Raw genomic sequence first — 27,132 nt, 5'->3', positions numbered from 1 at the left:
AGCCTTCCATCCAGCAGCTCAGGGGTATAATCCCCCAATTTGCCTTTTTTTTTTTTTTTGTCTGTATGCACATTAAAGGTGTTTTATGGAGTTTTAATTAAGAAGTGTGTTTGAAAAAAAAAATAACTTCCCTGCTACAAAACAAACCTGAGACGTGAGGAGTAAAGAGCTCGAGTGATTCGCTACAAAAACAGATTTTTATCGTAATTATTTTGTTGTTGTTTTCCCCTGATTCTGCCAGGAAAGCAGATCTTCCTTATTATAAGAAACGGTTTTAATTTGTTCCAGCTCTTCCAAAACCGATGTGGCAGTCAACCTTTACTTACTTTTGAAACGCTTTAAGTGAAATGCACATTCATGGAGCCTCCACGGTTTTGAGATAGTCAGCAAAAAAAGTTGCACACCACTGAGTAAAGAAACTATTGTGCTTTGATTACTCTTCTATAACAGGGTTTCCACACAGTCAACTTAACCTGTTTTACAAGCTGCCTGTTTGCGGTTCAGCGACTTTCTGTAGCCTGTTTCCTGTCCACGCCTCCGTGCTAGCTTGGATTCAACAATCAAAACACAAATTATATCTGTGATAACAAATAGCTTCTCGTGGCAAATGGTACACCAGACCTCGAAGGTGCACCGTATCATGAACATGCTATTTACATTGTTATCACTGGGTTTTTTGGGGGTTTTTGGGGGGTTTTTTGCATTTCTACGGAAACAAGACCGCCTCCCAGCTTTATGAGCAGTTATAAGTTTCTCCACCTGTGACATTGCAAACAGGTAACCAGTGCGCTGAAACTTTCACCCACTCGCTGCTCACTTCTTCCAGGTTAAGAGTGAAGGGGAGAATCACCACATGCTGCAGACACAGATGTTAAACACACTGCTGTTATGAAGTTATGCGGCAAAATGTGTTTTAGCCAATTTTAAAAGTGTCAGTTTGAGTGTAGGCTGTATTTTGTGGTCCTTAGCAGCTCTGTCAGCAAGTCTAAATGTAGCCTACAGTTAGTCAAGCTAACACTTGCTTTATCTGCTTTAGTGCTACTAAACTATGCTATGTACTGAGACGCTCGAGCCAAATAAGTCAAGCAGTTGGTCTGCAGCACTGAAATCTGGATTATGCAGGCAAACAGAACTTTCCGTTCAAGTGTCAAAAACAAGAATTGTGCTGAGATTTCAGCTGGATTTAAAACTAAAGTGATTGCTCAGAGAGAAAGTTGGTGCTCTAAACCCGGCGTGTACAGGCATGGTACCAAAAAACCCTGAAACTTTAAGTGCACATTTATAGGAACAGTTTCTGTCTGCTAGCCCTCGCTCGGGCCTAAAGTCGAGGACAGGTTGGAAATAACCAGATGAAGTTAACAGTGAATATGAGCTGTAAACATGACTGAATTGGTAAATGATGCTGAATTTTACTGTTGTTCGTCTTGACAGTGAAGGAAAAGGGAGAATCCAAACCCAGGCAGCACACCATCGACCTTAGCCAGATGGCTGTGCCCATCCAGTTGGCCCAGGAGAAGAAGCCCAGCCCTGAATCCCCCAAACCCTCTACCTCAGAGGCTGAACCCAGCGCTGAATACGTCGCAGGAGGTAGTCCTCTCCATCATGCTTCATATTCAGCACTTTGCAGTTCCTGTTTTCAGTGCCAGTCATGATTTCAGTGGAATGAAATGCAGTTCAAACTAAAACCTCGCAGTGGGCAGCTTGTGAAACATGGTTCTCCTTTTTAGGTCATTTAGTGACGGAAGCTGAAGTGTGTGTGTGAATCCTACTACTACTTTTAATACCTCATCATCTGACAGCATGACTAATTTCACTGCAGGAAAAGCCACCAGAGTGGGAGTGCCCTCGCAGGATGAAGAGGTGGTTATGTCCTCCAGTCAGCAGCTGGGGAAGCCATATAAAACAAGCACAGTTGCTGTGGTAACCAAACCTGCTGCTGTCTCCTCTGCGGCTCCAGCGTCACACGTGGTGAGGGTTGGACTTTGGTCTTAAGGGTACAAAATAAACATAAATGTATAAATGTGTTGCAGAGAAACGGGTCAAACCTTGTGTCATTTGTTCTAAAAATATATGTGAGCTCCTCTGTGATCCACAGAAAACTGGTGTAAACTGCTTTCATAGGAACAGTTTCTCTGCGTGAAAGTAGTAGTTTCAATGCAAACCTTTCATCTGGTTTGGTGGATTACCACCGGAGGCAAAATGCTTCCTGGGAATTTTTCTCTTGTTCTTTGTGAAAGCATGGCAGTGCAGTTTTTTTTTCTTATTTATATTGCAGTTATTGTCTTGGTTTCCATGTTTGTTTGTTTTTTTTTAACAATTGTTTGATATCAGAGGACAGAAACTGAGAGCAAGTTGCCACAAAGTGCAGCGTCTTCAGCTTTGAAAAAGTATAAAAACAAACCGTTGCGTTTGATGGGGGTTTTTTTTTTTTTTAATGTTGCACAGAGAACCTTTAAATTAAATAAACATCCCCTTTATGGACTTCCTGTGAAAATCTAATTAAGCCATGTGATTCAGTAGCTTGTAAGTCCACCTTTAGCAGCAATAACATGAGTTGTTGTTTTCTGTACGACTTCTGTCAGTGTGTTACTTTGTCTCACATTGTTGTGGAGAAATTTGGCCCACTCTTCTTTACAAAGTTGCTTCAGTTCATTGATCATTCAGTTGTGCACAGCTCTCTTAAGGTCCTGCCACAGCTTTACAATCAGATTGAGGTCTGGACTTTGTCTTGTAGATTTACTGCTGTGCTTGGAATCACAGTCCTGTTACATGATCTAATTGTGGCCCAAGCTTGAAGTGTCAAACAGATGGCTTCATGCATACCTTACTCAGTGACTGCAAGGTGCCCCGGTCCTGTGGCTGCGAAACAAACCCAAATCAATAACCCATCCTCCACCTAGCTGACAGTTGGTATGCTGTGTTTGTGCTGATGTGCGTCTGGTTTTCTCCAAACACGTTGCTGTGGATTATGGCCAAACATCTCCACATCACTCTTGTCTGTCCACAGGACATTGACCCATCTATGCATAAACCTTGTATATGAACATTTCACGCACAAATTAATGTTTTATCAATATTCTTGTGCCTAAAATTTAAAAACAACTTAAAAACACTCATTAATATTAGTATCGTCTTTTGGTCATTTCTTACGGTTTTCAGAAAACAGTGTAAGCCAAAAAAATGCTCAGTTAGTTAATTGACATATTCCAAAATTGTTCATCTTATCTTATAAAAAAAATCCTATCTTTCCTGCTGGATGTCGCTGGACATCTAACTCCCTACCTCTGAAATCCTTTGGACGTGGTTAAGTTGTTCTTAATTTTTTCACAGAACTGCACAGACTCCTGTGAGAACTCTTTTTCACATGACTGTAAACGGTTTTTAAAAGTGAAGTAAATGCGAAAGTGCATCTGAAAACTTATATTCTTTCTAAAGACCATTAGGGGGCGACTCCTCCGGTTTGTGTGTGGAAAATAACACCCCTACTTGTCACTTCATCCAAGACCTCGGAAAACATTTTCCGGATTAGTTTATGGGCTCAGTCGATACTTTCAAGGCTTTTTGAATGCAACATGAATGAATTTCGTAAATGATGGTTCTCATTAGCCTCGAGAGGAATGATACAACGGGGAATGCTTTAGGGCGGGTCTACCTTTTGATTGACAGGTCACTATCGGATCAGTGCGCAGTGCCCCTCGTTTCTCAGTCAGAGCCGCACTTCAATGGTGGATCTTGTTTCAAAAAGTCAAGATGGGGAAAAAAATAAAAAATTCACAAATCAATTGGATGATCAATGGCTACGTCCATCTTTTTTGTACAGTCTTTTCTCCATAAAATTCTTTGTCGTATTTTTGTCCTGCTGATAGTTAACAGCGTCATGTATGTGTCTTTTTTCCAGCCCTCTGACAGTCATGGTAAACCTGAGGCTGTATTAGAGGCGGGTGAGTTGGAAGGAGACACTTTGGACCCCCAGACAGGCTTGTTCTACCGCTCCACCCAACCAGCTTCAGAACCCACCAAGCAACCCGCCCACTCTGCAAGTGCTCAGCCGCCGCCTGTGAGCCAGGCCGAGGCCGAGCAGAGCCGGCACCCTTCCACCTCCACCTCCACCTCCACGTCCACCCAGCAGACGCCACCGCCGCCGCAGCTGCAGAGCAAACCTCAGATCAGCCAGCCTTCCTCTTCCTCCACCGCCTTCCCTTCTACTCCTCCTCTGACTAAGAAAATCCCCAAGCTACGAGAGCAGAGTCAGCCCAAACCCCAAACCTTAACACAGAGTCCTAAAGACAGACCTGTGAGCGCACCGACCCCGGCCGGGGCCAAGGCCACCACTCCGAGCACGCCAACCAAGCCCATGTTGACGCCACAGCTTCCGAAGCTCCAGCAGGCCCCCACGTCCCACCACCGGCCCCTGCACACCTCAATGTCCCACCCTCCTCCGCTGCAGGCGCACCACCCCGTCAGCACCGACAAAACCGCCTCCAGCCAGGTAAGTGGATTTTACACCTGCTCACCAGGAGTAAATTTCCAGAGGCAGCTGATGCCCACAGCTTCTCCTCCTCAGAAATTCCTGTCTTTTGATGACTTCCTGTTAAGTCACCTGATAAAACCTGTCGAGGGTGACACGTGATTGGATTTTCACTTCTGTCCCGATCCACGACCACAAACATACATCCAGTCCCATGACTAGGAGATAAAAGGGAGAGGCCTACACCCAGCCTCCCCTTTTATCTCCCACTCTCCCAGGGGGGCGATATCAATTTGAGTGACACTTTATGTTTATCAAAAGAGATCAGCTGCATTTTGGTGCTCAGTGCATTAAATAACTGCTGTACATCTATTAAATACAGTGAGCAGTATTTTAATAACATCACTGTAGAGCACCGATGGCAAACATGTGGGTCAGGGCCCAGAATGAAGCCCTCAAAGCCACCTTTCTCTTTTTTAATTGCATGGTGTGGTTGTAATCCAACACAAGAATAGAAGTGGATTCAAAGTTCAAACTGAGGTAATTTAAATGCTGAACATCACTAAACAATGTGACATACTTTCATTATTAATGAAAACTCGACGTGTGGTTTTCTGATCAGGAGATGTTAATGTGGAGGTGTGAATATAGTAAAGAAAGGGAACGTGCTGTTTATATAATGTGTAAACTTCCTGTTCATTTCTAAGTAGTTATTAAAATGACACATTATGAAGTTAAATGTGGTAAAGGGTGTATTTAACTTTTGGCTCATGGTTTTGGCCCGTGAATTAAAATGAGTTTGACACCGTTCCTCTAGACATGTTCAAAATTCCAACTTGGATTATTGTTCTTAAAAGCTTCCCTGAGTCTACAGAAGGGAATCCACAGCATTCCCAAGTAATTCTCAGCATCTAATAAAAGCAGTGCATGTTTCATTGCTGGGATTTCCCTTCGTTCATGCCAAATGGAATGAACCTCTTGTCTTGTTTTGTTTGTTTTCCCCTCATGTGACACACCGATAAACAAGGGGAAATTAAATTATGGCTGTGCTAATGCTGGCTGCAGCTGCTGCTTCTCTCTGTTATCTGTCACGGCAACCAAAGGCCGATTGGTGGCGAGAACAAATAACAAATCAGCTCATTTGTCACAGTTGGACTGAAGCAAGAGTTTAGTGTCTGTATATTTGGAGCTTGTGAGCCACACAGCAAGCTTTCCTACTATCTGACTTTTAAATATTAACACTTATCTTGTCTTTGGCTGAGCTGTAGCACACACAGAGCCTGCAAACATGCCGTTGATTATCATTTCAGTTCATTATGATCTTCTTATCAGGACCTGCTTTGGTTACTGTCTCTCCTCCTGCCAGAGGTCAGCTGTAATACTTCAGTAATAACGAGTACTTCTAATTTGTCACTGCAGCAGCCAATCATCACGCAGAGTGCCACCGTCACCAAGATTACCTTTGGCAGTTCCCACCACTCGTCGCCTGTCTTCAGCAGCGGGGAGGCTGCCGCCAAACTGATCCCAGAGTCCAGCTCCGGGCCTTCTGGAGACAAGCCCTCAGTGTCGGACATCCTAAAGATCTCCATGATGGAGGCGGAGATCGATCCGAGCACAGAGCCCATGGTGGTGGATTCCTCCAGTGATTGCGGCCCTCTGGGGAAAGCTTTGGAGGTCCAGGCCATGTCCGGCACACTGGACTCGGGCCAGTTCATCAGCAGCTCCGGGGCCGCCATGCATCACTCCCACTCGAAGCCGCAGCAGTTCAGCTGCCTGCAGGGCCTCGCGGCGCAGAGGAGCAAGGAAGACCTGGAAGTCATCGAGGTACGTTTTGTATTGTACGTTACTGAGGAGATAAATCACACAGCAGATAAACGTTTTTGCACAAAGAACACATGATATGGCCACGTTATCAAAGGGAAAGCACACGTGTTTTTTTTTTAATGGACGGTGCATAATGATAATCACAGATACTTTATAAACTTTAAAAAGTCCTTGGTTAACTAAACAACTGATTTTCAGCCAAAACTGAAACATTTTTCACCACAACCATAAACGCCATCCTCTGATCCTTCATTAGGCAACATGTGCAACTGTTAAAGAGATTTAACAAAGACAGCGCTTTATTTATTTATTTATTTTAGATGAACTCGTCACAAACAAACACACCCATGCTAAACGTCTTATTTAAATCAGGTTTTCATGCCAACAGATTTTATTTGCAAATGCTCGTCTAATGGAGCAGCTGGTCCTGTGTTTTTATCTCACGCTAAGCAAACATTTTTCTTAACACTTTCCCCTACAAGGGCAACATTTGACAACCTCTCAGTACTCTCAAAGGCGAGTTTTGACGCCTCCGTATACGTCAGTGAAGACGTGGAACACCCTCACTAACCTCTCATGCAGAGTCGGTCAATTGGTTCTAAAAGCAGGGCTGAAACGAGGGTTACCGAAGCGTCCAAGGGGGAAAGAGTGAAGAAGTTTGGTCTATAAGTATTTGGACTGACAGTTTTGTGGTTTTGCCTGTGATTTTAAAATCAGCTGAGGTGATGTACAAACAAACCAATATGCAGCAGAAGTGCAGACTTTCAGCTTTAATTTAAAAGATTTTGCATTAACTGCAATTTTCCCTGATTTCCCTGACACAGTCTCTGATTTTCAGAGGCTCAAAAAATGGAAAAACGTCCAGGATTGTTTTTTATATCTTGAAATGCTCTGTCAGGTTTTTACTGCAGCTGTCTTCAGCTCTGTTAGGCTGCCATCAGGTAACTGACCTGGCCACTGAAGAATATGTAATTCACTGTTCCCCAACTTTACTGTCACCATGTGTGTATCCTTTGTATGAAACTGTAAAACAGAAAAGTTTTTTTTCCTTAAAGCCTAAACAGTTTCTCTGAGTTGTATCGATCTTCTCGTCTAATTCTCAGAAACAAAGGTGAACAGGTGGATTTCCCTGAAAGTCCTGTTTTGTTTCTTTAAGTTAAAGCTGAAAAAAAATGTCAACAAGGATGGAAAATACCATCTTAAAGCATCACTACCTGATGATAAAGCCCAGAAGAAGGCACTCACAGTCTCAAATGTCAAAAAATAGAGTGATTCCCCCAGAACAGGAAAAGGGAAAACGACCACTGTATATGCAAACCTATATGCTCAGTATTGACGTAACTTACATTTGGTTACTTATTTCTAGCTCCATAGTTTATTCTGGGACTCATTTATCGTGTACTCCACTGCAGCATTTATTTAACTTTATCTTCTCTTTCTTTGAGCCAAGTTTGATTTGATTGGCTGCCCCTCACAAACAGGCTTGAACAGTAAGTAGGAGGGGCTTCTGTGTACGCAGTCAGAACCATGTGACTGAGAGGACCATATTAGGGATATCCCCTCTCCGTGATGTCACACAGAGTCTAGAGTGGGGGAAAAAAAGTCAGATAGGGACTATTTTCACCTACTCTGAGCCTGATCTTTCTCATACACGCAGGTGATTCCTCAGTATTCCATCCTGCCAGACTCCAGCCAGTCTAATGTGGTAGTGGAGCCCAGCGGCTTCCTGGAGATCACCAACTACACCAGCCAGCAGCTGGAGGAGGACAGCCCCATGGAGCAGGAGGTGGACAGCAGCAACGATGAGGCCGCCGCCGCCAGCCCCCCCGACCAGCCGTAGTCACTCCATGCTAAGAGACCCTGACGGGTGCAGCGCACATTTTCACTTTGGGAAAAGCAGACTCACGATTTGTTCGAGGCCTCGGACGCAGTGGACTTTAGTTAGTGTTTCATTTTGTGTAAAGTATTAGTTCGTTAGGCTCTTTTCGTCCACGCAGCTGATGGCACACGTGGTTTTTATCACCAGAAGTGGGAGCAAGGTGAAAGGATTAGTTCTAGTCCGGCTTCAGAGAGCTGGAAAGCAGTTTCTCCCAGCATACGATGTTACAGTATGGTGGTTACTTTCTAAGACATTTAAATATCATTTCATAAACGTACAGCTGAGCAAGTACACTGCATTTAAAGTCAACCCAAAGGACCTGCAACTTCTGAGGGGGTCATAGAGATGAGTAGTAGCAGAAAAGATATTGAAAATGCCTTAAACACCAGACGCAAAAGCCCTTTTTAGACATGATGCGTGTGACATCACTGCCTCCAGCCATCTTTTTAAATGAAACCTTTATTGTTATGTTCCTCACGGCCTCTTTTGCAGCTATTACAACTTTACTACTAATTCGATGTCTCATCAAGAACCAGTTTGACTTGTTTTCACCCCCCAAGAAATTCTATTTGAGGTGATTTTCCTTCTGCAGAAATTCCCAAAACCTTTGCTCATAATGTTGAAAACAAATCACAACATCTTTGTTTTATTTCAAATTAGGAGCATAGTTGGCGATATAAAATCCAAAAATTTGTCATAGTCCTAACAACCTGCAGTCATAATCTCACGTAGTGTTTTATAGAAAAGTGGCCCGGGTGCTTTTTTTTGTTTTAGACATGAAATCAGATGATTGGAAAGGAGCGCATGTCTGAAAGGGGCTTTGATAATTCACACAAAAGAGGGAACTCGATCAGATCTGCAGACCCAAACAGCCCCAGACGTTTGGAAGCTTTCAGAAATATAAAATTCTTGGAACTTAATTTAGACCGGGGCTTCTCCGAGGAACGCCGTCCTTGCAGTGGAAAAAGCAGCTCACGCCGTTCCTGGGCGGCGACTCATAAACGGACAGCTTTTGGCGTCAGACGGATTGTATTTTCTCTCAACTCATTTTGTAACTCTCCGACACTTTACAGGGTTTTCAGAGGAGGGAACAGAGCTGGAGCAGATTGATATATATATTTTTTTTTTCTTCTGTGAGGAACATGAAGCAGAACCACAAAAAGAGTCCTGGAGGACCAATAATGTCCAACATAAGAGTTGCTGCTCAGTGTAATTTTGGGGTGCTTAAAAAAAAGGAAAAGAAGCAAATTGAGCAATGTACTTTTTTTGTAAGATGTATTCCAGAGTCCGAAAAGTTGCAGTGAGAATTTCAATAAGTATGCATTTCTTTTCTACCTTTTCAAACTGTCTGACTAGATGAGAAAAACAAACAAAAAAACATTTAATCTGCACAATAAATCAGCTGAGTACAGCCGGTTGTGTTTGTCTCGGTGCAATTGTTTGAAAACAAAGAGTTTCAAACAAAAAAAACCCCGTCCATCCTTGACAGGGAGAAAATCCTCTGCTTTGAATAATGTTTGTCTGATGAGGTTTATCCATTTTCATTTTCTCTTCAGGCGTTTTGGAAAAACATGATGATGAACTTGACCTCACGCCACAAAACCACCAGCACATCGGCACCCTGCACATTCAGGTTTCTTTTCTTACTACACTGGAATATGTGAAGCTTTGAGAGAAAAGCTACCCCCTGTTTCTTGTGAAATTCCTGTTCAGAGGGAGCTTTTGCTGTAATGAAAAAGCGGCACAGACACCTGCTTTTTTTTTCTTTTTCTTTTTTTTTTTTTGGGTCTTTCTTTCTTTTTACGTTAAACGCCTATAATCTTCACATCGCTGCTTGTGAGGGATAAATGGGTGTTTGACAGCAAAACAGAAGACGACCTGAAGCGATCAAGATGCGATTAGGCTGCAAACGCACGTCTGTGTCTGGCGGGAGGCCTCCGTGTGTTTTAGAAAAGCCTGTTTTTACTGCTATTTAATGAAGACAATTTCCCAAACTTGCAAGGATGGGGTGAATGAGGGTTTCTGTTATTTCTGTTCTGTTATTTCACACATTTAAGAGCAATAAAGTGAATCTTTAGAGAGCTGAGCAGGTAAAAAGCTGAAAAAGAACTTAAAAAGGGAGCTTGTACCTACTCACACACTGTTAATTTTTTTACCATACAGTACTGTGCAAAAGTCTTCACAGCCCTCATTTCTTTAGATTCTGGGTCCAAGCCAAACTTCCTGAATGGTTTTTTGGACATTGGCTGCTTTTCACTCATTTTTAGTCCAGGCCTTGTTTGTGACCTTTTTCAGAGGAAATTTTTTTTTCTAATCACTGATCTATGAGTCATTAAAGCACAGGAAGGCACACAAGGAACTCAAAAAAAACACAATTTCCCATTTTTATTTTTTTTTCAGACAGGGTTTTACATTTTTAAAGTATTTTTGCAACAACAAGGTGATTCCCAAAGGGCAAAAAGCATGGTGTGCATCATGTCCTTAAATAGCCTCAGTATAAGAAAAGCCATTTTTAAAGAAGGGAAATGGGGAGAAAAGGTTGAGGTATGTCAAATTACATTGATTTGCTAAGAACTGGACTAAAAATCAGTGCAAACAGTTTTGCGGAGCGATGAATCCAAATTTGAAATGGTCAGTATGTACAGAGGAGGGTCAGAGGAGAGGTACCTGCAGCCGTATTACAACAGTACCCGTCTGTAAAACACAGTGGAGCCTCTGTCATGGTGTGGGGCAGCTGAAAATTACCATAAGATTTTGATTTTCCCTGCAAATCCATGTGGAATGTATCTGATTGGCCAGTTTTCAGCCTGACAATGATCCCAAACGCACTACCGCAGCAGTAAAAGCAAACCTGGATAGAAAAAAAACACTGCTCAGTCTAATGCTCTAACACAGGGGTCTCCAACTCCAGGCCTCGAGGGCCGGTGTCCTGCAGGTTTTAGATCTCACCCTGGGTCAGCACACCTGAATCACATGATTAGTTCATTACCAGGCCTCTGGAGAACTTCAAGACATGTTGAGGAGGTAATTTAGCCATTTAAATCAGCTGTGTTGGATCAAGGACACATCTAAAACCTGCAGGACACCGGCCCTCGAGGCCTGGAGTTGGACACCCCTGCTCTAACAGATCAGGATTTCTACTGCTTTTTATTCACACTTTCAAAGCACGTTTCTTTATAGGCAGTTTTCTGTCTAAATATTCTACTTTTTAATAGAATTCTTCAGTTAAAGCTGGAGGACTCTAATACGCCCACCCCTCCACCCCCACCCGATCTCTTCTGAGGGAAGTATAATGAAGGTTATCAGGACATGCAGTCAGCTGGATGACCTCTACATGCAATGACTAAGAATTGGTGGCCAATAAAAACACACTAGATCACCAGTTCTTCAGAACCAGACGGCTTTTGTGACAAGGCTTTATTGAAACGGTATTTTGGGGATTTCCCCGCTTGGCAAAACAAAACGAAAGAATTACACATGCACTTTCTGTCATGTTGAACTGCTTTGCTTGGAAAGGCAAAGAGAAATATCCTCCACATACTTTTCTTTCTTACCTTTGACCTGTAACCTGAATGTGCTGAGGGACTGCTGCAGACTGCTGCTTAGCAATAACCAGTTTTTCCTCTACAGATGTTTCAGTAAACGGAGCAGTACACATTTTATACCGGGCAGCTGTGTCATTCTCAGTGTGACTGCCAGACGTTAAAATTGGGAACATTCGCATCTTTTTTCTTGCACACAGTGACAGTTTGACAAGAGTCCTTTTTTTCATTTACACATTCCCCACCTCTTGAACTGCAACACATTTGCAAACCGGTTTTTATAGAGTGACACGAGCCCTGTTTGGCCGTACATAACCATCATGCATCCTCTCGCTTTTGGCCTGTAAACAGCTACGGCAGTCCCAAAAATGTTTCCAGGATTTATAGTTGCTCCTGCAGGCAAATATAAAAACCTATTTACTGCATCGTGATGGCCATGTGAGCCAGGTTTCCTGTTTATTTAAGTTTGTCGCTTGTAAAAGCCTAACCGCACACTCCCTTGTAGAGCCCAGCCTTGCACTGGTGCTTTCTCCCTCCTCATGGTGTAAATGATCCAGTGGGTTCTCGAGGGCTCTGATCCACCCTGCAGTGTCTGATTGGCTGGCCTCAACCTGCAGACATGTGGCTCTGTTTAGGAGCGTGCTGACTTAGCGTCCCTCCATCCTGCCTCCCTGCTGGGTGAGTGGTGCCAGAGTCCCACAGGAAAAAACGGTTTACGCTGCTCTGCTTACTCACCTGACTGAGAAACTGCTTCAGGGAACATCTCTGTGTTTAGAAACATGAGCATAAAGTTGTTTTAAGCTTCTTGGTTTAAATAAGACTTGAAATCCTGAAATACTTTGAAGTTTTAACTTGATGTCAGGAACACGTTTTGGTTTTTTTTAAGTTACTACATTGGCTACACTCATTACAGGATCTCCCATCAGATTGGGTTAACTGGCATCAGACCAGTAGCATAAGTGGGAGAGAGGTTTAGTCTTTCTGAAGATTAGAGACGTGAGAGGTTCATCTTACTGTGAAAGCCTGAGTGGGCAGGTAGTTTAACAAATTATGAACAATGTTATTTTTTAGAAAAATTAGAAAGGATTCGGGGATTTCACTGATAACGGAACATAATATTATTAAAAGACTCGGGGAAGTCTCAGTACACAAGGAAAAAGGTCAGAAAAACAGTATGAAAAGGTTGTGATCTTCAGGCCCTGAGGCAACATTACACTGAAAACAGACGTGGCTTTGTAGTGGAAATCACAGCGTGGACTGTCTGTGTGTCCCAGCACCCAAAAACAAACCGTCCAGTGAGGTCGGGTCTGAGCTTGTTTCAGATGAACTGATGATAACAGAGGAAGTGCATCTATTTCAGAGATGGCTGAGGTGGTGTCACCTCGAGCTGGGCTAACACAGAGTCAGTCTATTTATCATACCATCATCAGTTCACCTGATGCCTTTGGACCATCGAGGAAGTCGGAATACCCAGAGGGAAATGCCTCATTTCATTAATGTACTGTGAGGCAACAGTGCTGATCACTGTGCCGCCTCAAAATACTCAATAATAAATATAAATATTATACATGCAGGTCATCCAGCTTGATATGAATGCACAGCTGAAAAGCCATCATCTCTACCATATGTTGGAGGATTAGTGCACGTGGCCAAGTAACATGGAACATTTTATCTCAGCAAGACAGCACTGGCAGTAAAAGTAAAGGTTTGATAGGAAAACTACCTCCTAAGAGTGTAGTTATCCTAATTTATTGATTTGTATCTTATTATTTATGACAGCAGCCCTTTTTTCCATAAACTATCCCTCAATACATCCATTTTTATTCATCTTCTCTGAACTTGGATGTCCATATCCTCCATATGTCCCTCGAGCTGATTACATGGAAGATCTCAAGGTTTTCCTAGATGATATTTATTAAGTTTGTCATCTAGATATTGGTTATTTCAAGCGGCAAATCTGTGAGCCTGAGTGCTCAGATAGCCTGCAGTCTGCAATTTTTAAAAATCCTGCATTATGAAACAAGAACAACGACAATGGAGGCCTCAAACTGTTGTGCAGGCGGAATTTTATTCAAGCAAAAAATAGGAAAAGTACATAAACCGTTATGCTCGACATGAAATTCAAAATGAGAATTTTTAAAAAATATTCTTGCAAAATTGAGTAATTACAGGTTAGTGATGTGAATGTGACATCTTAACATGGTGTTCAAACCACCACTTTTTTTTATATGTAACGTTTTTGCTGTTTAATTCTAACCACAAATGGGACTCAAACTTTGTACACCCACCATCCACCCCAGCATCCTCCTCCAGAGTCTTTCTTCCTTCTTCTTCTTTCAGTTTCTCTTTCAGCCACAGTAGATCATCTGCCTCCATCTCACTCTGTCCCTAGCATCTTCCTCTCCCACATCAACCCTCTGCATGTCCCCCTTTACTACATCCATGAACCTCCTTTAGTGATCTTCCTCTTTTCCTCTTGGCTGCCGTTCTTTGCTCATTGTCCAGCATATCCTCTCTCCATCCTGGTCATCCCCAAGGAAACGAGCATCTTCAGCTCTGCCACCTCCAGATGCTTTTTTTCCAGCGCCACTGTCTACGAACCACACACAAAACAGGTCTCACCACCAACTTTTAAACATTCCTTTTCACTTTTACTACTATCTTTCTGTCACAAATCATCCCCGAGATTTGACCCCAGGCGTTTAACCTCATCCAGCTTCACTACCCCTCGTCGACTTCCTTTATACTCTCACTATAGATCGCAGCGTCATCTGTAAACATCACAGTCCTCGGAGACTACTGCCTGACCTTATCTGGCAGCCTGTCCATCGCCTCTGCAGTGTCCAACAAATGTCATGTGCAAAGTATTTTCACCACGCAAACATAAATTTTAGGAGACAGAAGTGAGCTGTTACAAAGCCATCAGTAATGTTGAAACCTGCAGTTCCTCCATTTGTATACTTGTCTTGATTATATCATGTAAGGCCTGGATACTGTTCCACATAATGAGCGAATTGTTACAAACACGGTTTTCCTATTAATCCCATTAATCTTAAAGTGCTGATGAAACCTAAAGTATGTCTGATGAAACATCCGCGAAACTAAACAATCCCTACGGCTGACCTTATTACATGCACTGACCCGGAGCAAATGACTAAGACCACAAAATGCAGCAGTGTGCTTGGTGGTCTGATTGCATTGTTCTCAACAATAGTTGTTGTTTTCATTGTTGGAGACCTCAGTAGGAAAGATTATGGGCGTAAAGGGTTGGGTAGGAGTTTCCTTAAAAATGCCTGATTTATCACTGGGGCCCGAGCAGCATTCCTCAGGCTTGAGTTTATTTGACTGCACTTCTTGCCATTTATTCACCATAGCTGCAGATTATGTTTCTCGGGGCCGACATAGGAAGGCTTTACACAGTTATTTACACCTCATATTAGAAAATCATATTTAATGTTGCCACTCATGAATTACTGATGTTTCCCTGTTTTTTGCCTCTGGTTTTGGTGCTATAACTCGGCTTTTTTTGGCAACTTTGGATGCAGCTGTTTTTGGGCAAACACCACACTCATAATGACCATTAGTAACAGATCCAGGTTATGTTCTGAGGGAAAAAAACATAATCCTATTGTAGTGCCAGCCAGCTTTAGGCCTGAACTCGTCAGCATCTGGACAATAAATGTGAAATTTGGCCCGACTCCCTGTTTCTCTCACAGCCTAAAGCCCAACATTTTGTCCTGCTTGTAAAACAAACATCCAAACCCCAAACTGAATCCACCTGAACTCTCAAAAACAATCTTCTTGGAGGGGCCTCAAAGTAAGTTAATGTGCTCAAACAGCAGATGCAGGATGCATGATACCATTGTCCTGGGGTGTGCTTCCTGCTCCCATTTTGTCTCCTGCCCTTCTCAATGTTACAACACCACAGCACAAGTTTAATGTAGGACATACTTAAGCATCTCATCAATTCATGTAGCTACAGGAAGTAGACAGTCACCTTTGACCTTTCCCATGGCTGTAGATGATAAATCAGGACAGTGAGCAGTGCGAGGGAGCAAGGGGTGCGAATACTGTGGATGAATAATAGGTTGCTATCTTCTTTCAGTTTACCAGTCAGTGAGGCTCGACCTTATGGAGCAAGGCACAGCTAATCTCTGTGAAGGGGCAACATAGGCATTCACCTTTAAAAAAAGATACTCCCTGGGATGTTTTTATGATGTGAAACAGATGGAAATGAGAGTGAATCATCATTACTGGCAGACACTTCAGACTGAAATAGTATTTCCTGAGTTAGTCTCTTGAGGATGAACCAATAAGAAAGAAAAATAGGAACACAGCCACCTCACTGTTAGAGTTTGGACCAGTCATGGTCCGATGTAAGCATATTTTAATAGGATAGAGAGCTAACCCAGTAAAAAGTTGAGGACCTACCCTGATTTCTGAGTTGGAAACTGGTGGTACGACTACAAAATCCGAGCCACAGGCAGATGGATGCTGAGGTTGTTTCTACATAGAATAGATGTTTAAGTCGGCCTTTGCTGGAAAGTCATCCGCTAATACTAGCAAGTTTGAGTTGCAAGCAGCAGGCCTAACAAATGCAAGACACACACATCTGCTAACTGGTGCTGAGTAACAGAATACTATAATAAAATGCCAACTTTAAACCTTATCTTTATCCAAACAGATGAGTTATCTTTTAAAATCACCCACTGTACAGTTTTTATAATGGAAAAACTACCCCAAACCTTTTTTTTTTTTTACCTGGCTGTGGACATTTTTAGGAACTACACAAACTGCGGTTTTTAACACTTCCATGTGGTAAAAACGCATGTTAGCATGCTAACACACTAAACTTTTGTGACGAATGTAACGCCTCCGGTCGCTGGGAAAAAATATGTATGGTTCCTGGAAGTCAGACAGAGGGTGCTGCAACAGAAATTGTGGTTATGATTGCTTTGGTCGTTGCTTGATTGCCGCAGTCATCTGGATTCGCATGAAAGATTATGATGATTTTGCAAACGCTTGCTAACTAACCCCCAAGCAGCAGTGAAACCTGAAAAAGTGTGACACTAACTGGAAACAGTGAACAGAAGTTGTGCCTTACCACAGAAACCAACATGTTTTGAAAAGGTGCAACCTTTGGCTTTGTAAGCAAACGGTCTCCATTCCCAGTTCATGGCACAATCTTCACATTTTCGCAACTGTTCAGGAAGTAGTTGGCAAGTGTTTGCAGACAAGTTGGTATCTTCCACAGAAATCTGCCAGCAACCAAAGCGACCACAAGGAGTTTTTTGGGGCAGCACCTCTTTGCAACCAATTTCATCTAGCAATAGCGAGCAACCACTCACTAACCAATCAGGGAATAGACATTGTTCTCTAATAACTAATGATTACCTGGAGTCACTGAATGGCTTTTAGGGCTGCAAGGCTGGGGCTTAGCAACTAACTTCACAATGACTATCAGCAATCTCCTAAAACCAATCAGGGAACACCAAAACAAAAAGTGGTTGTCAGGCTGTTGCTACTGTGTTACTGAGACATAAATTTCTAATGCATTTAAGAGCTGGGACAACCTGAGATCTGAACCCTCCCTTGGAAAGCTGGGGTAAATTTAACCACGTCTTGTAGAGTGGTTGATGGGAAATGTGCAAAATGTTCAAGAAAGCTAAAGTTTGATAAATGAAATGAAACTTTCAATTAATGCTGTAAATTCATGTATTTCCTATGACATTTTTATGTCTAAGCCAACAGATAATTCAGGTCATTTCACAGAGTTTATCAAACTACACTAAGTTGGAAACTGTGACCTCACAGTGATGTATAGATTATTTACAGGCCAACCTCCATATTTCCTTTGAAGCAAACACAAAGATCTTTTTTGTTTATCTGTAGCAGATGGTCAGACAAGTCTTGTTTTCTCTTTCCACTTTCTTTGCGATTGTTCATCAGTGACTAAGCGAGCTTTTCTTGCTTTGATGAAGCCGCCCCTTGTAACAGAGTTGTTCTGATCTCAGCGTGATACGCTATGATAAACACAGGTTCAATTATGACTCAATGCCCGGTCACAGAGGAGAGGAAAAGTGACTGAGGTCTGCTTCCAATTTAGGAACCAAAAATATTTTCCGTAGGCCTCCTGTGATTGTATCGCTGCTCATCTAATAAACAAGAGGTAAAAAAAAAAAGAAAACAACATGGTGGAATTCCACAAAACGGGAAGAGGAAAGGCCTTTGGAAGGAAATTATGCCTTTTGGGAGGATGGTACAGCTGCAAGAGTTGGCAGGAGCCCACCAGCGCGTTATTTTGTCTTTCCGTTGTGAAGGGCCAAAGCTGGGAGGAAAACAGTTTCCCTCCGGTGGGTGTATGATCTCCCCGAGGAAGAGAAGGTCCCGGTGGTGTCTATGTTTTTACTTTGCCCAGGAGAGGCAATACGGTGCTGGAAAAATAAACAGAGTTGCAGTGTGGTAGTCTCATTTGATTTCCCAGTGGCTCACTTATGTGGAGCCCTGCAAGTAAGATCGTTCAAAGCCATTACTTCAACTTTGACTTCATTCTTAGCCTCTTCAGTAGTCTTGCTATTGCTCACTGATTACAAATAAACTGTGAGACAAAGTCTTTCTGTAATCGGGTCTCGTTTGTGGAGTTTGAAAGTGTGTTTCTTTTGACCTGTTTCCAAGGCCTTTTACATACAGTTGGTACAGTTGGAGTTTGAGATCCGAAGCCCCAGAAGTGGTTTTATGATTTACCCAAGGTTCTTAAACTTGCACAAATGCAGGACTATGCAGAGGCGAAAAGGCTGAGGTAGGATATTAACACTAGAGCTAACTGAGGGAAAAACCAAAGGAACAGAGGACAAAATAAAAGAAAAGAGTACATCAACACAGGGCAATGATTGGGAAACAAAACCCAGGTGGAAAAGGGAAGAAAAAACAAAGCCAGGATGTAAAAAATACAAAGAGCCACATGAAAAACTATCCTTCAAAGTAAACCGGGAGCTTAAACTGGCAAACATGAGGACAGAGAAAGGAGAACTGAAAGCACAAAAGAGTACAAGAACTGTGACATATAGTTTGTTTAGGTACTAGCGTTAACCCTTTCCACCCATAATCTCGCTCCACAGAGACCAGGCTGGTTTCTTTTTAAATAGAAAGAAGTTTTTCCACTGTGGCATATTCAGCAATGAGGCTTCAGAGATTATTGAGATGACTGTACTTGATGAACTTTATCCACTCATTTCACTCGCATCAGATTTGGTAGAGCTGCGGTTGGTTGAATAATATCACTTTTTACCAGCTCATTTTCTTTATGACTTTGTTGTTTACTCTCTGTGCTGCAATTTTTAAAAAGGCTTAGAAGAAACGTCTCTGACAGATGATGTGGTGTGATTTGGACTCCTACATATTTACTCTCAGACAACTTCATCTTGGTGTCCCATGTCCAAAGAATATTTCTTTTATGACTGTGCAGGCTCCTTTAGATGTTTTCTGGTGAAGTCTAATCTGCCTGTAACCGGTGGTTTGCACCTTTTCTAAACCATCTGTGTTTCCATTCATAAAGGTGTCTCTTGATTGTAGACCCTGATAATTACACACTTATCTCCTCAAGATTTTCTTGAATAATGTTTTTCTTAACCATTTTTTTGACCATGGAAATCATTCTGAAGTCCCTTTTATTAGTTGTCTTCTGTAATCCTTTGGCCACTTTTACTTTCATTAATATATGTTCAGACCAGTTACTGAACATTGCAGTAAAAAACTACCAAATTGAGTTCAACACCTGTGAAAATGGGGCACTGTCTATAAAAATGGGGGTAATTCTTAAACAGTTGATGCAAAAAGTTTGTAAAACCCCTCTAATTAAAGAAAAGTATCTGCACTTCAAGTGTTTTCTGATGTGAAAAAGGACACAATAATTTGTGCTGGTGTGATTTGACTTATAAACCATTTAAAAGTTCTTCCATAATCCAGTACTGACTGTAATTAGGACACAGGAAGGAAACAGTGTTTTACTGCCCTTTCCATCTACACTGACCTTCCTCAGTGGACTGTGTGACTCAGTAACAATGTGTCAGTGCTCCAACTAACAAGAAAAATCATTAACCTATCCATATGTTGCTACTGACACGAATCATGGTCTCCTTTTTCTTGGGAACACATCAAATGCATGGAAAATGCTGTTTTAACCTTTTCAACATGGATATTTATGACCATTGAGACGCAATTTCTACGTAAAACATACAAAAATATTAAAATCTACAGGGAATAGTGCCATGAACTTTCAAATCCCTCGAGGATGCTAACTTTCCATTTTGGATGCTCTTTCAGTTTTCGGGCCAAAATGACAACTTTTCTCACAAAACATCTCTTAATCTAAAAGGCAGATCACCATCGAATTTGCTGTTTGCATTGGCTGAGTGTTGATGGGATTCCCCCGATCATGAAGTGCCAGAAATGTAAAAAAGTGCCCGTTTCTTGGAATCAGCAGGCAAAAGGACTGCCTCAGATTGTGGAGCCATTCAGTTCAAGTATTCAGGTACACAACAGAAGGGCTGCACTTGTTTATTAAGTCAATGAGCAGACGTAATTTTCCCCACGTAAACACAGTCTAGACAGTTCCAGATTCCAGATAAAACAGATGTAGATTACAGTTGGAGTTTCCTGTAAATCCAAACTCCTCACAGCAAATAAGCAACCTCTTACTCACAAATCCAACAAAGAGGGCCACAGTGGGTTTATTCACAAAACTGGATCTTTAATATATATTTTCTACTTAAATAAACTTTATGTTTCAAAGTATTATTTGGATATAAATATTTATGTCTTCGTCTTTTTGCGTCTCCCAGCCTCCCCCAACCTCCTAATTAAAATATAAAAACAACGACTTAGCACGAGACACTCAACTTAGACTGAATATTCTACTTTAGCACTTGAAAGACTTTAAATAGCTTCACGGTGTAAATCAGGACAGTGTTTAAGTCAAACACAAACACCAGAAGGCTTGTTGACAGACTAAATAGAAGGATAACCAAAGCCTGTAGCAACACGATGCCTCATTATTAACACAAAAGCCAACGTCTAGCTGTGATTTCTGCGTTGACAGAGATAAAGAGGCTTTTTCCCCTTTGACATAAAACAGGATGGCCCCGTTGACAACTTCCTGTACCACCCTGGACAGTAAATTAGTTTGAGTAACTGTGTGTTTCTCTCTCCTGGGGGGAATAAGGGGTGGAGGGTCTGAGTCACTGAGGGTAAAAAGCTTTCTTTGGACAGTTAAGATAAAGCTGCTCGTGCTGAACAGCATTTTCGCAGTTCCAGAGACTTAATCCCAAAAGTAAACGGAGGAAGAAAGCTGAGGTAGTGAGGCTGGGAAAAGAGCAGCACTATCGAGTTAAAGGCCTTGGCTCTGTAAATTTAACTGGGAACTAAAGGCAAAATAATAAAGTTAGGTTTAGCCCTCAGGTTTCTGGTTCAACTCCAGCTGAAAGGATGGGTTTTTGGGGGATATTTTTCTGTTTGGAACAATATAAAGGCAGAGAGGATAACTTTAAGTCTGAAATGACAGTTAGCTTTGGGACTCTGGATTGTTTTCCTGTAGTTAGCCTTTTAGGATGCAGAGATTAGCACAGATTCAGTATAAAGAATAAAAAAGTCCAGTTTCTGAAATGTTGAGCTGAATGCCAGCTTTGTGAAATCAGATGTGAGTGAATCTAACTGTGTACGTGCAGTGTATGTTATCTTCAGTAATTTACTGGCTAGCATAGAGGACCTCAGGTCAAAGAAAGAAAGAAAGAAATCTGGGTAAATTCCCAGATGATTAAACATGCAACTATTTTGCTGGTAATAACTGAAATGCATATGCAAGATAATTCATAATTTTACTGGGGGTGTTATATTGGTTGGGTCTGATTATTGGGGGGGGGGGGGGGGGGGGGGGGTCATAACCCCCTAACCCCCTGGAAATTACGCCCCTGTCCATAGGTTGCTGGAGCCATTTGAAGGTTGGTAGCTTTTGTAGGTGTCTATGGTTTTTAGAGATGTGAAAGCAGAGAAAGTGACTTTATTTCTTTGAGTTTAGCTGCAGATATTCTTTTCAGACCAGAAGTCTATAATCATCAAGCATTAATACACTAGTATATTATATAGCAGACAGATTTATTTTCATTTGGATTTCATATTCGGTGCTGTCCTGCAAAATGTTTTGTGGGCAACCATTTGTTTTTAAGTTGAACAATTTCACCACTCACGAGCCCTTTGATAGTGGATCTGGTAGAGTGGACGACTGTGGGTGGCTAACACAGGAATCCTTGCTCATATCCTGCTGGTGAAAGAAGAGGCTTTTGTGTGCACATAAGAAGTCAGAGAAAGACAATATCTTGATCAGATTTTCAAGAACAACGATGATCTGCAGATCTGTACTAACTAGAACGATGAAGCTGATCAGCCTTATCATAAGGATGATATGATGTATAGAGATGTGAAGGCAGAAAGAACAACTGTAACTCCCCAATGACAGTTACCACTGAGACAGAGATTTACAAAAAACAACAACCTTCAGGTACACTAATATACGATATAAAACAATGGCTGCACATATACATATATTATTATTTAATATTTGAAGACGGTTGATCAGTCCTACAAAGCAAATTGTGGCATTAGTTTCTGCAACCAAAAGTTGAACAATTCAGTTCATTTCTGTAGGGATTATTGGCAGAGCAGATAAACTGACTTGTAGTAAAAATACAGATAACTGCAATCCTCTAGCCACAGTACAGTAGTCCACTAGCAGCACACATTGTTTTATTTTGATTAACATTCAGAGGTAATTATCGAGTCCTGCAAATCTTTGGTTCAACAAATCAAATCTTTGGTAAAGTTTCTGCATCCGAAACTTGAACAGTTGAGGAATGTGTGCCCTTCGATAGCTCAGTTGGTAGAGCGGAGGACTGTAGGTGTGAGTGGTAGGCATCCTTAGGTCGCTGGTTCAACTCCGGCTCGAAGGACATAAGTTTTAAATGTGCCTGTAAAAAGAAAGATGACGTTACAGGAGGGCGATCCCTCTGACTGACGGGAATGATTAATGGCTAGAAAAACCATGAGGAATTGTCGACACAAAGTTTGTGGTTTTTTTCTGTTTAATATTCAGAGCCAGATGTTCAGTCTTCCATACTTGTGGTTAAGCATTTCTGCATCCAAATCTTGAGTAATTCTACACCTTATGGACCCTTCAGAGGACTAGGTGAGAGAAACAAGTATCCTTAGGTCATTGGGTCGATTCTGGCTTGAAGAGGTGCCTTTTGTGTGTAACTGTACGAAATGATGGTTAAGGAGGGTCGGTGTCTCAATCTAACTGGAATGAACAGAAAATCTGGTGAACTGTCATCAGTATTTACTTTGACTGAAGGTTTGAGGCTGGCTTTTCAGTCTTGCAAAATAAATTTATGCATCCAAGGAGTGAACAGTCCAACACCCTTTAGTGGGAGGACTGCAGGTGGGAGAAACTGGTATTCTTAGGTTGCTGGCTTGGTTGAAATCTTGTGTGTGTCTGCACAACATGAAAAAATGTAGAGACTCTTTGGAGTTTTCTGTATGACAAGCCTATCAGAACACTAGAAAGACTGTTAATACTGAGCTGCTGTAGGTGATAAAGTGGAACACTGTAGGTAGAAACAACAGTCTGTGTTCACGTTTTGTGTCTGTACAAACTGGAAAGGTGTGAAGGCAGAAAAGACTGTTGTAGTCAGTAACCTTTCAGATAGACAGGGTACATAAAGAAAGGAGGTAGCCTTGGAATGATATTAAGACTGTATTACAGAGTGGAGCGCTTTATATAGAACTAAATGAGTAACAAAGATGGCTAACAGGATGAAGACAGTTATCCTGCAAATTCAACTTAATCTCCATGAAAATAACATGTGCAGCCAGTGCGCTACACACCTTTCTGTAATCACCATGCAGTGGTAGAGTAATATAACCTTTGTATACAAACTCATTTTGATTTAGTGTTTGGAGCCAGCATTCCTGAAAAACAAGCATCAGGATGGTAAAGCGTCAAGCTCAACATTCAAAAGCTGGACAACTAAGGTGAAATTAGGTCTATATCTCTATCACAAGGAAATGAGTGACTGCATCCAAGACTTAAACAATTTAGCATTTCATATAGTCTTCAACACTTCTGCTCGACTGGGAGGAGGACTCCTGTTAAAGGAGGGTGATGTCGCTGTCTGACTGGAATGATTGATGTGTAGAAAAATGATTAATTTGTACTGTCATCATTCACTCAGACAGAAAGTTTGTGGTTTGGCTTTCAGGCTTGCAAAACAAACTTCAACATAACATACACTCTTTGACAGTTCACTTGGTAGAATGGAGGCCTGTAGGCGGGCTAAAGAGGTATCCTTAGGTTGCAGGTTCAACTTTGGCTCATAGTAAGTAGAAGGAACCTAGAATTTTTAATTTAATATTCAGAGACTTTTCATTGCAGACTTGTGGTTAACCATCAGTTTCTGCATCCAAAACAGCTAAGTATTTCATATGGTCTTCAACACATCAGCGTGGTTGGGTGGAGGACTGTAGGTGGATGCTTACTTGATGAACTCTGGCTATTTGAAACCTGTCACAGTGGAAAAGCTGTAAGGCTTTTATTCTTTTTCATTTTTAAGTACCAGAGATAGAAACTTAGTCTTGCTCTTTGATAGTGTGGAGGACTTTAGGCGTAGGATCTATGGTTGAAAGGAGGGTCTTTGTAGGAGTAAAAATCATGTTGAAGTACTTTATGAACATTTTTGGTTGGCTTTTCAGTATTACAAAACAAATTTGTGCATCCAAGAACTGAACAATACCTACTCAGTACCCTGCAACAGCTCAGTTGGTAGCATGGAGGACTATAGAATGATAGAAAGATGATGTCCTTAGGTCACTGGTTCAACTCTGGCTAAAATTAAGGTGCATTATCATATTTTTGATATAGAAGCATTAGTACAAGTATTGGAATATATTAAACTGCACAAGGTAGCTAATAAAGTGTTCTGAGAGAAGCATTAACAAGCATTCAAGTTCCTATTTTCATTACCAGTGACAAGCTGCTTCCAGTCGTTGTGCTAAACTAAGCTAACAAACTAACAAATGGCTCTATCTACATTCTCCACAGGCAAAACCGATTATCTCATCTAACATTTAGAGACAAATCAAACACATTTTAACCGGCTCATAAAAATCCCATGACTCTTTCACCAGATGTATTTAAGGTCACCAGTCTCTGGTAAAAAACCATATTACAATGCTTCAACATGAAGGACAGATTTATTTATACACATGGTGACAGTAAAGAGGAAGTTTTAATGATCTAATCATTAATAATCATGTTCCTTTTATGCTACAGAGAATATCACTGCTAATTACAACACACACTGGAATTCACCCCTTTGGCTGTTGACTTCATGGTGATAAGGTTAGAAATTTCCCACTCCACATAAGCTACCCGAATGCACCACTGTAAATTGAAACCAAAATAAATGCAGCAACATCTGTTATGTCATCGACAACAATTCACACTTATTTAACCAATGCATCAAATATAAAACCTGACCAGTTGTTCATTTCATGTTCTGGCTCAAGGTAGCTGCCTTTGGGAACATTAACACTAAAGGTAAATTCATTATATAGAGAGAGCAGTATATACTACTTAGTCTCTGTGGTGGGTAATCATCCTGTTTTATACCCACAAGGTCAGAATTAGCTCGCTAAGCTCATGGTTTCTGCTAATCTTTTAACTCATGTCACAGGTTTACATGGCGTCAACACAGACAGTATAAAAGATGGATGGAGCCTCTGGAAAGTGCGTTAAAGCTAGATATATATATGTATTTTTTGATGGTTGCCAGAGGGGGACTTCTGATCTCCAAGAGCCTTACGAAGGTTTTGCAGAAACATGACCACTAACCATGTGACTGCTACCCATGTGAAGTTAACTTGTCTGCTGTTTTGGACGTGTGACAATCATGGCGAAACTGTAGGATCAAGAGAATAAACACAAACCACAAAGGCCTAAAGACTCCCCGAAGCAGTGGGCAGCCACCAGTCTTGAGGGAAAAATGAGTATTCCCCAGCAGGTTGAAACCTTCAGGAACCACTGCTAACCAGCTGGGGAATACACATTTTTCCATAGCAACCAGTGGTTGTATCACATCCAGTATGGCGGAGTTGATTAACTCAATCACTCATGAAATAGGAACTTTGTTTTGGCCATTTTAATGGTCACAAGGGAGGTTTATCTTGAGTGTGCCCACTGGCGAAGGACTTGTGACATCACATTGTTAGCAGTGAGTGTGCGGTTTCATAGTGAGGTCCTCCCCTCGCCCACAACATCAGGTTTTAAAGCAGTAAAATGGCGAAAACAAGCATCTTTTACACTGCTCATAAACTAAAACCGCTCAAGGAAAGACATTTTTTAACTGTCAAGTATTAACTCTGCAAATAAGTGCGAGTCCTTTCTCTAGAATTACTGTCATTTTAAAATACAGCGTTTGTGAAAAAAATCCTAAATTAAAGAAATAACAAAGGCCAGGGTACAGTTCCAGTGAAGCACTGTTTGCTACAGAGAAACACATTGCCAGCTTAGCACATACGTCTCAAACTCATTGTCTTTGATAGCCACATTCCTCAGGGACAACTAGTCGATACTTACGGGCCCCTTGCTTATTCCCTCTCTGATACAGTAAGCAATTTAGGTGTTTTTCTGGATAGTTCTTTTAAACTTGATAAACAAGTGTCCTCCATAGTACAATCTAGCTTTTATCAACTACGTCAAATTTCTAAGGCTAAGCCTTACATACCATGTAAGGACATGAAAAATGTATCCATGCCTTTGTTACTTTTAGATTAGATTACTGCAACTCCCTTAACCTGGGCCTCCAATCTGCCCTTCTTCACAGATTGCAACTTGTTCAAAATGCTGCGGCACGTCTCTTAACGGGAACTAGGAGGTATGATTCGATCACTCCGGTTCTTGCTGACCTACATTGGCTCCACATTAAGTACCGTATTGATTTTAAAATGTTATTGCTTACTTTTCAAATCGTAAACAATATTGCGCCTAGCTACTTAACTGAACTCCTCAGCCTGTATACCCCTAGAACAGCCCAAAGATCAATGGGCCAGCTGCTCTTGGTGTAACCTAGGTCCCGGCTGAAGACCAGAGGTGACCGTGCCTTTGCTAGTGATGCCGCCAACCCCTAGAACAATCTTCCAGCTGACATTTGTGCATCTGAATCTATTCAATCTTTTAAACTACCATTGAAAACTTATTTATTTAATCTAGCATTCCTGGCTAGTCTTTCCTTCCCACTGCTGTCAGACTCCACAACAAAGACTTCAACTGATCCAACATACACATCCACACATGTGCAACAACACTAATGTGC

At 41.6% G+C, this 27,132-nt stretch overlaps 1 protein-coding gene, 1 long non-coding RNA gene and 1 other non-coding gene across 4 annotated transcripts in view; 2 read left to right on the top strand and 1 right to left on the bottom strand.

The window, feature by feature from the left end:
* emsy (EMSY transcriptional repressor, BRCA2 interacting) overlaps positions 1-9,583 on the top strand; it is a 28,930-nt gene extending 19,347 nt beyond the window's left edge. For both annotated transcript variants that reach the window (XM_005458253.4, XM_005458254.4), the window contains 5 exons: positions 1,432-1,587; positions 1,820-1,968; positions 3,899-4,489; positions 5,888-6,292; positions 7,950-9,583. In XM_005458253.4, the coding sequence (XP_005458310.1) occupies positions 1,432-1,587; positions 1,820-1,968; positions 3,899-4,489; positions 5,888-6,292; positions 7,950-8,132 (1,484 nt within the window). In that variant the 3' untranslated portion in view covers positions 8,133-9,583. The remainder of the gene's footprint in view (positions 1-1,431; positions 1,588-1,819; positions 1,969-3,898; positions 4,490-5,887; positions 6,293-7,949) is intronic.
* On the bottom strand, positions 1,870-3,891 carry LOC102082508 (uncharacterized). Its single transcript, XR_266927.3, has 2 exons — positions 2,163-3,891; positions 1,870-1,987 (listed from the first exon to the last, which is right to left on the bottom strand). It is a non-coding gene; the product is annotated as an uncharacterized LOC102082508 (long non-coding RNA).
* A 13,042-nt stretch (positions 9,584-22,625) lies between the features above and the next one.
* Positions 22,626-22,713, top strand: trnay-gua (transfer RNA tyrosine (anticodon GUA)). The gene is given in 2 exon segments: positions 22,626-22,662; positions 22,678-22,713. It is a non-coding gene; the product is annotated as a tRNA-Tyr (tRNA).
* The last annotated feature ends 4,419 nt before the right edge of the window (positions 22,714-27,132 follow it).

This window comes from Oreochromis niloticus, linkage group LG10 (assembly GCF_001858045.2).
Source record: "Oreochromis niloticus isolate F11D_XX linkage group LG10, O_niloticus_UMD_NMBU, whole genome shotgun sequence".
In the NCBI taxonomy this organism is placed as follows: domain Eukaryota; kingdom Metazoa; phylum Chordata; class Actinopteri; order Cichliformes; family Cichlidae; genus Oreochromis; species Oreochromis niloticus.
The sequence above is the reverse complement of the archived record's forward strand: the minus strand, read 5'-3'. Positions and strand labels throughout refer to the sequence as shown.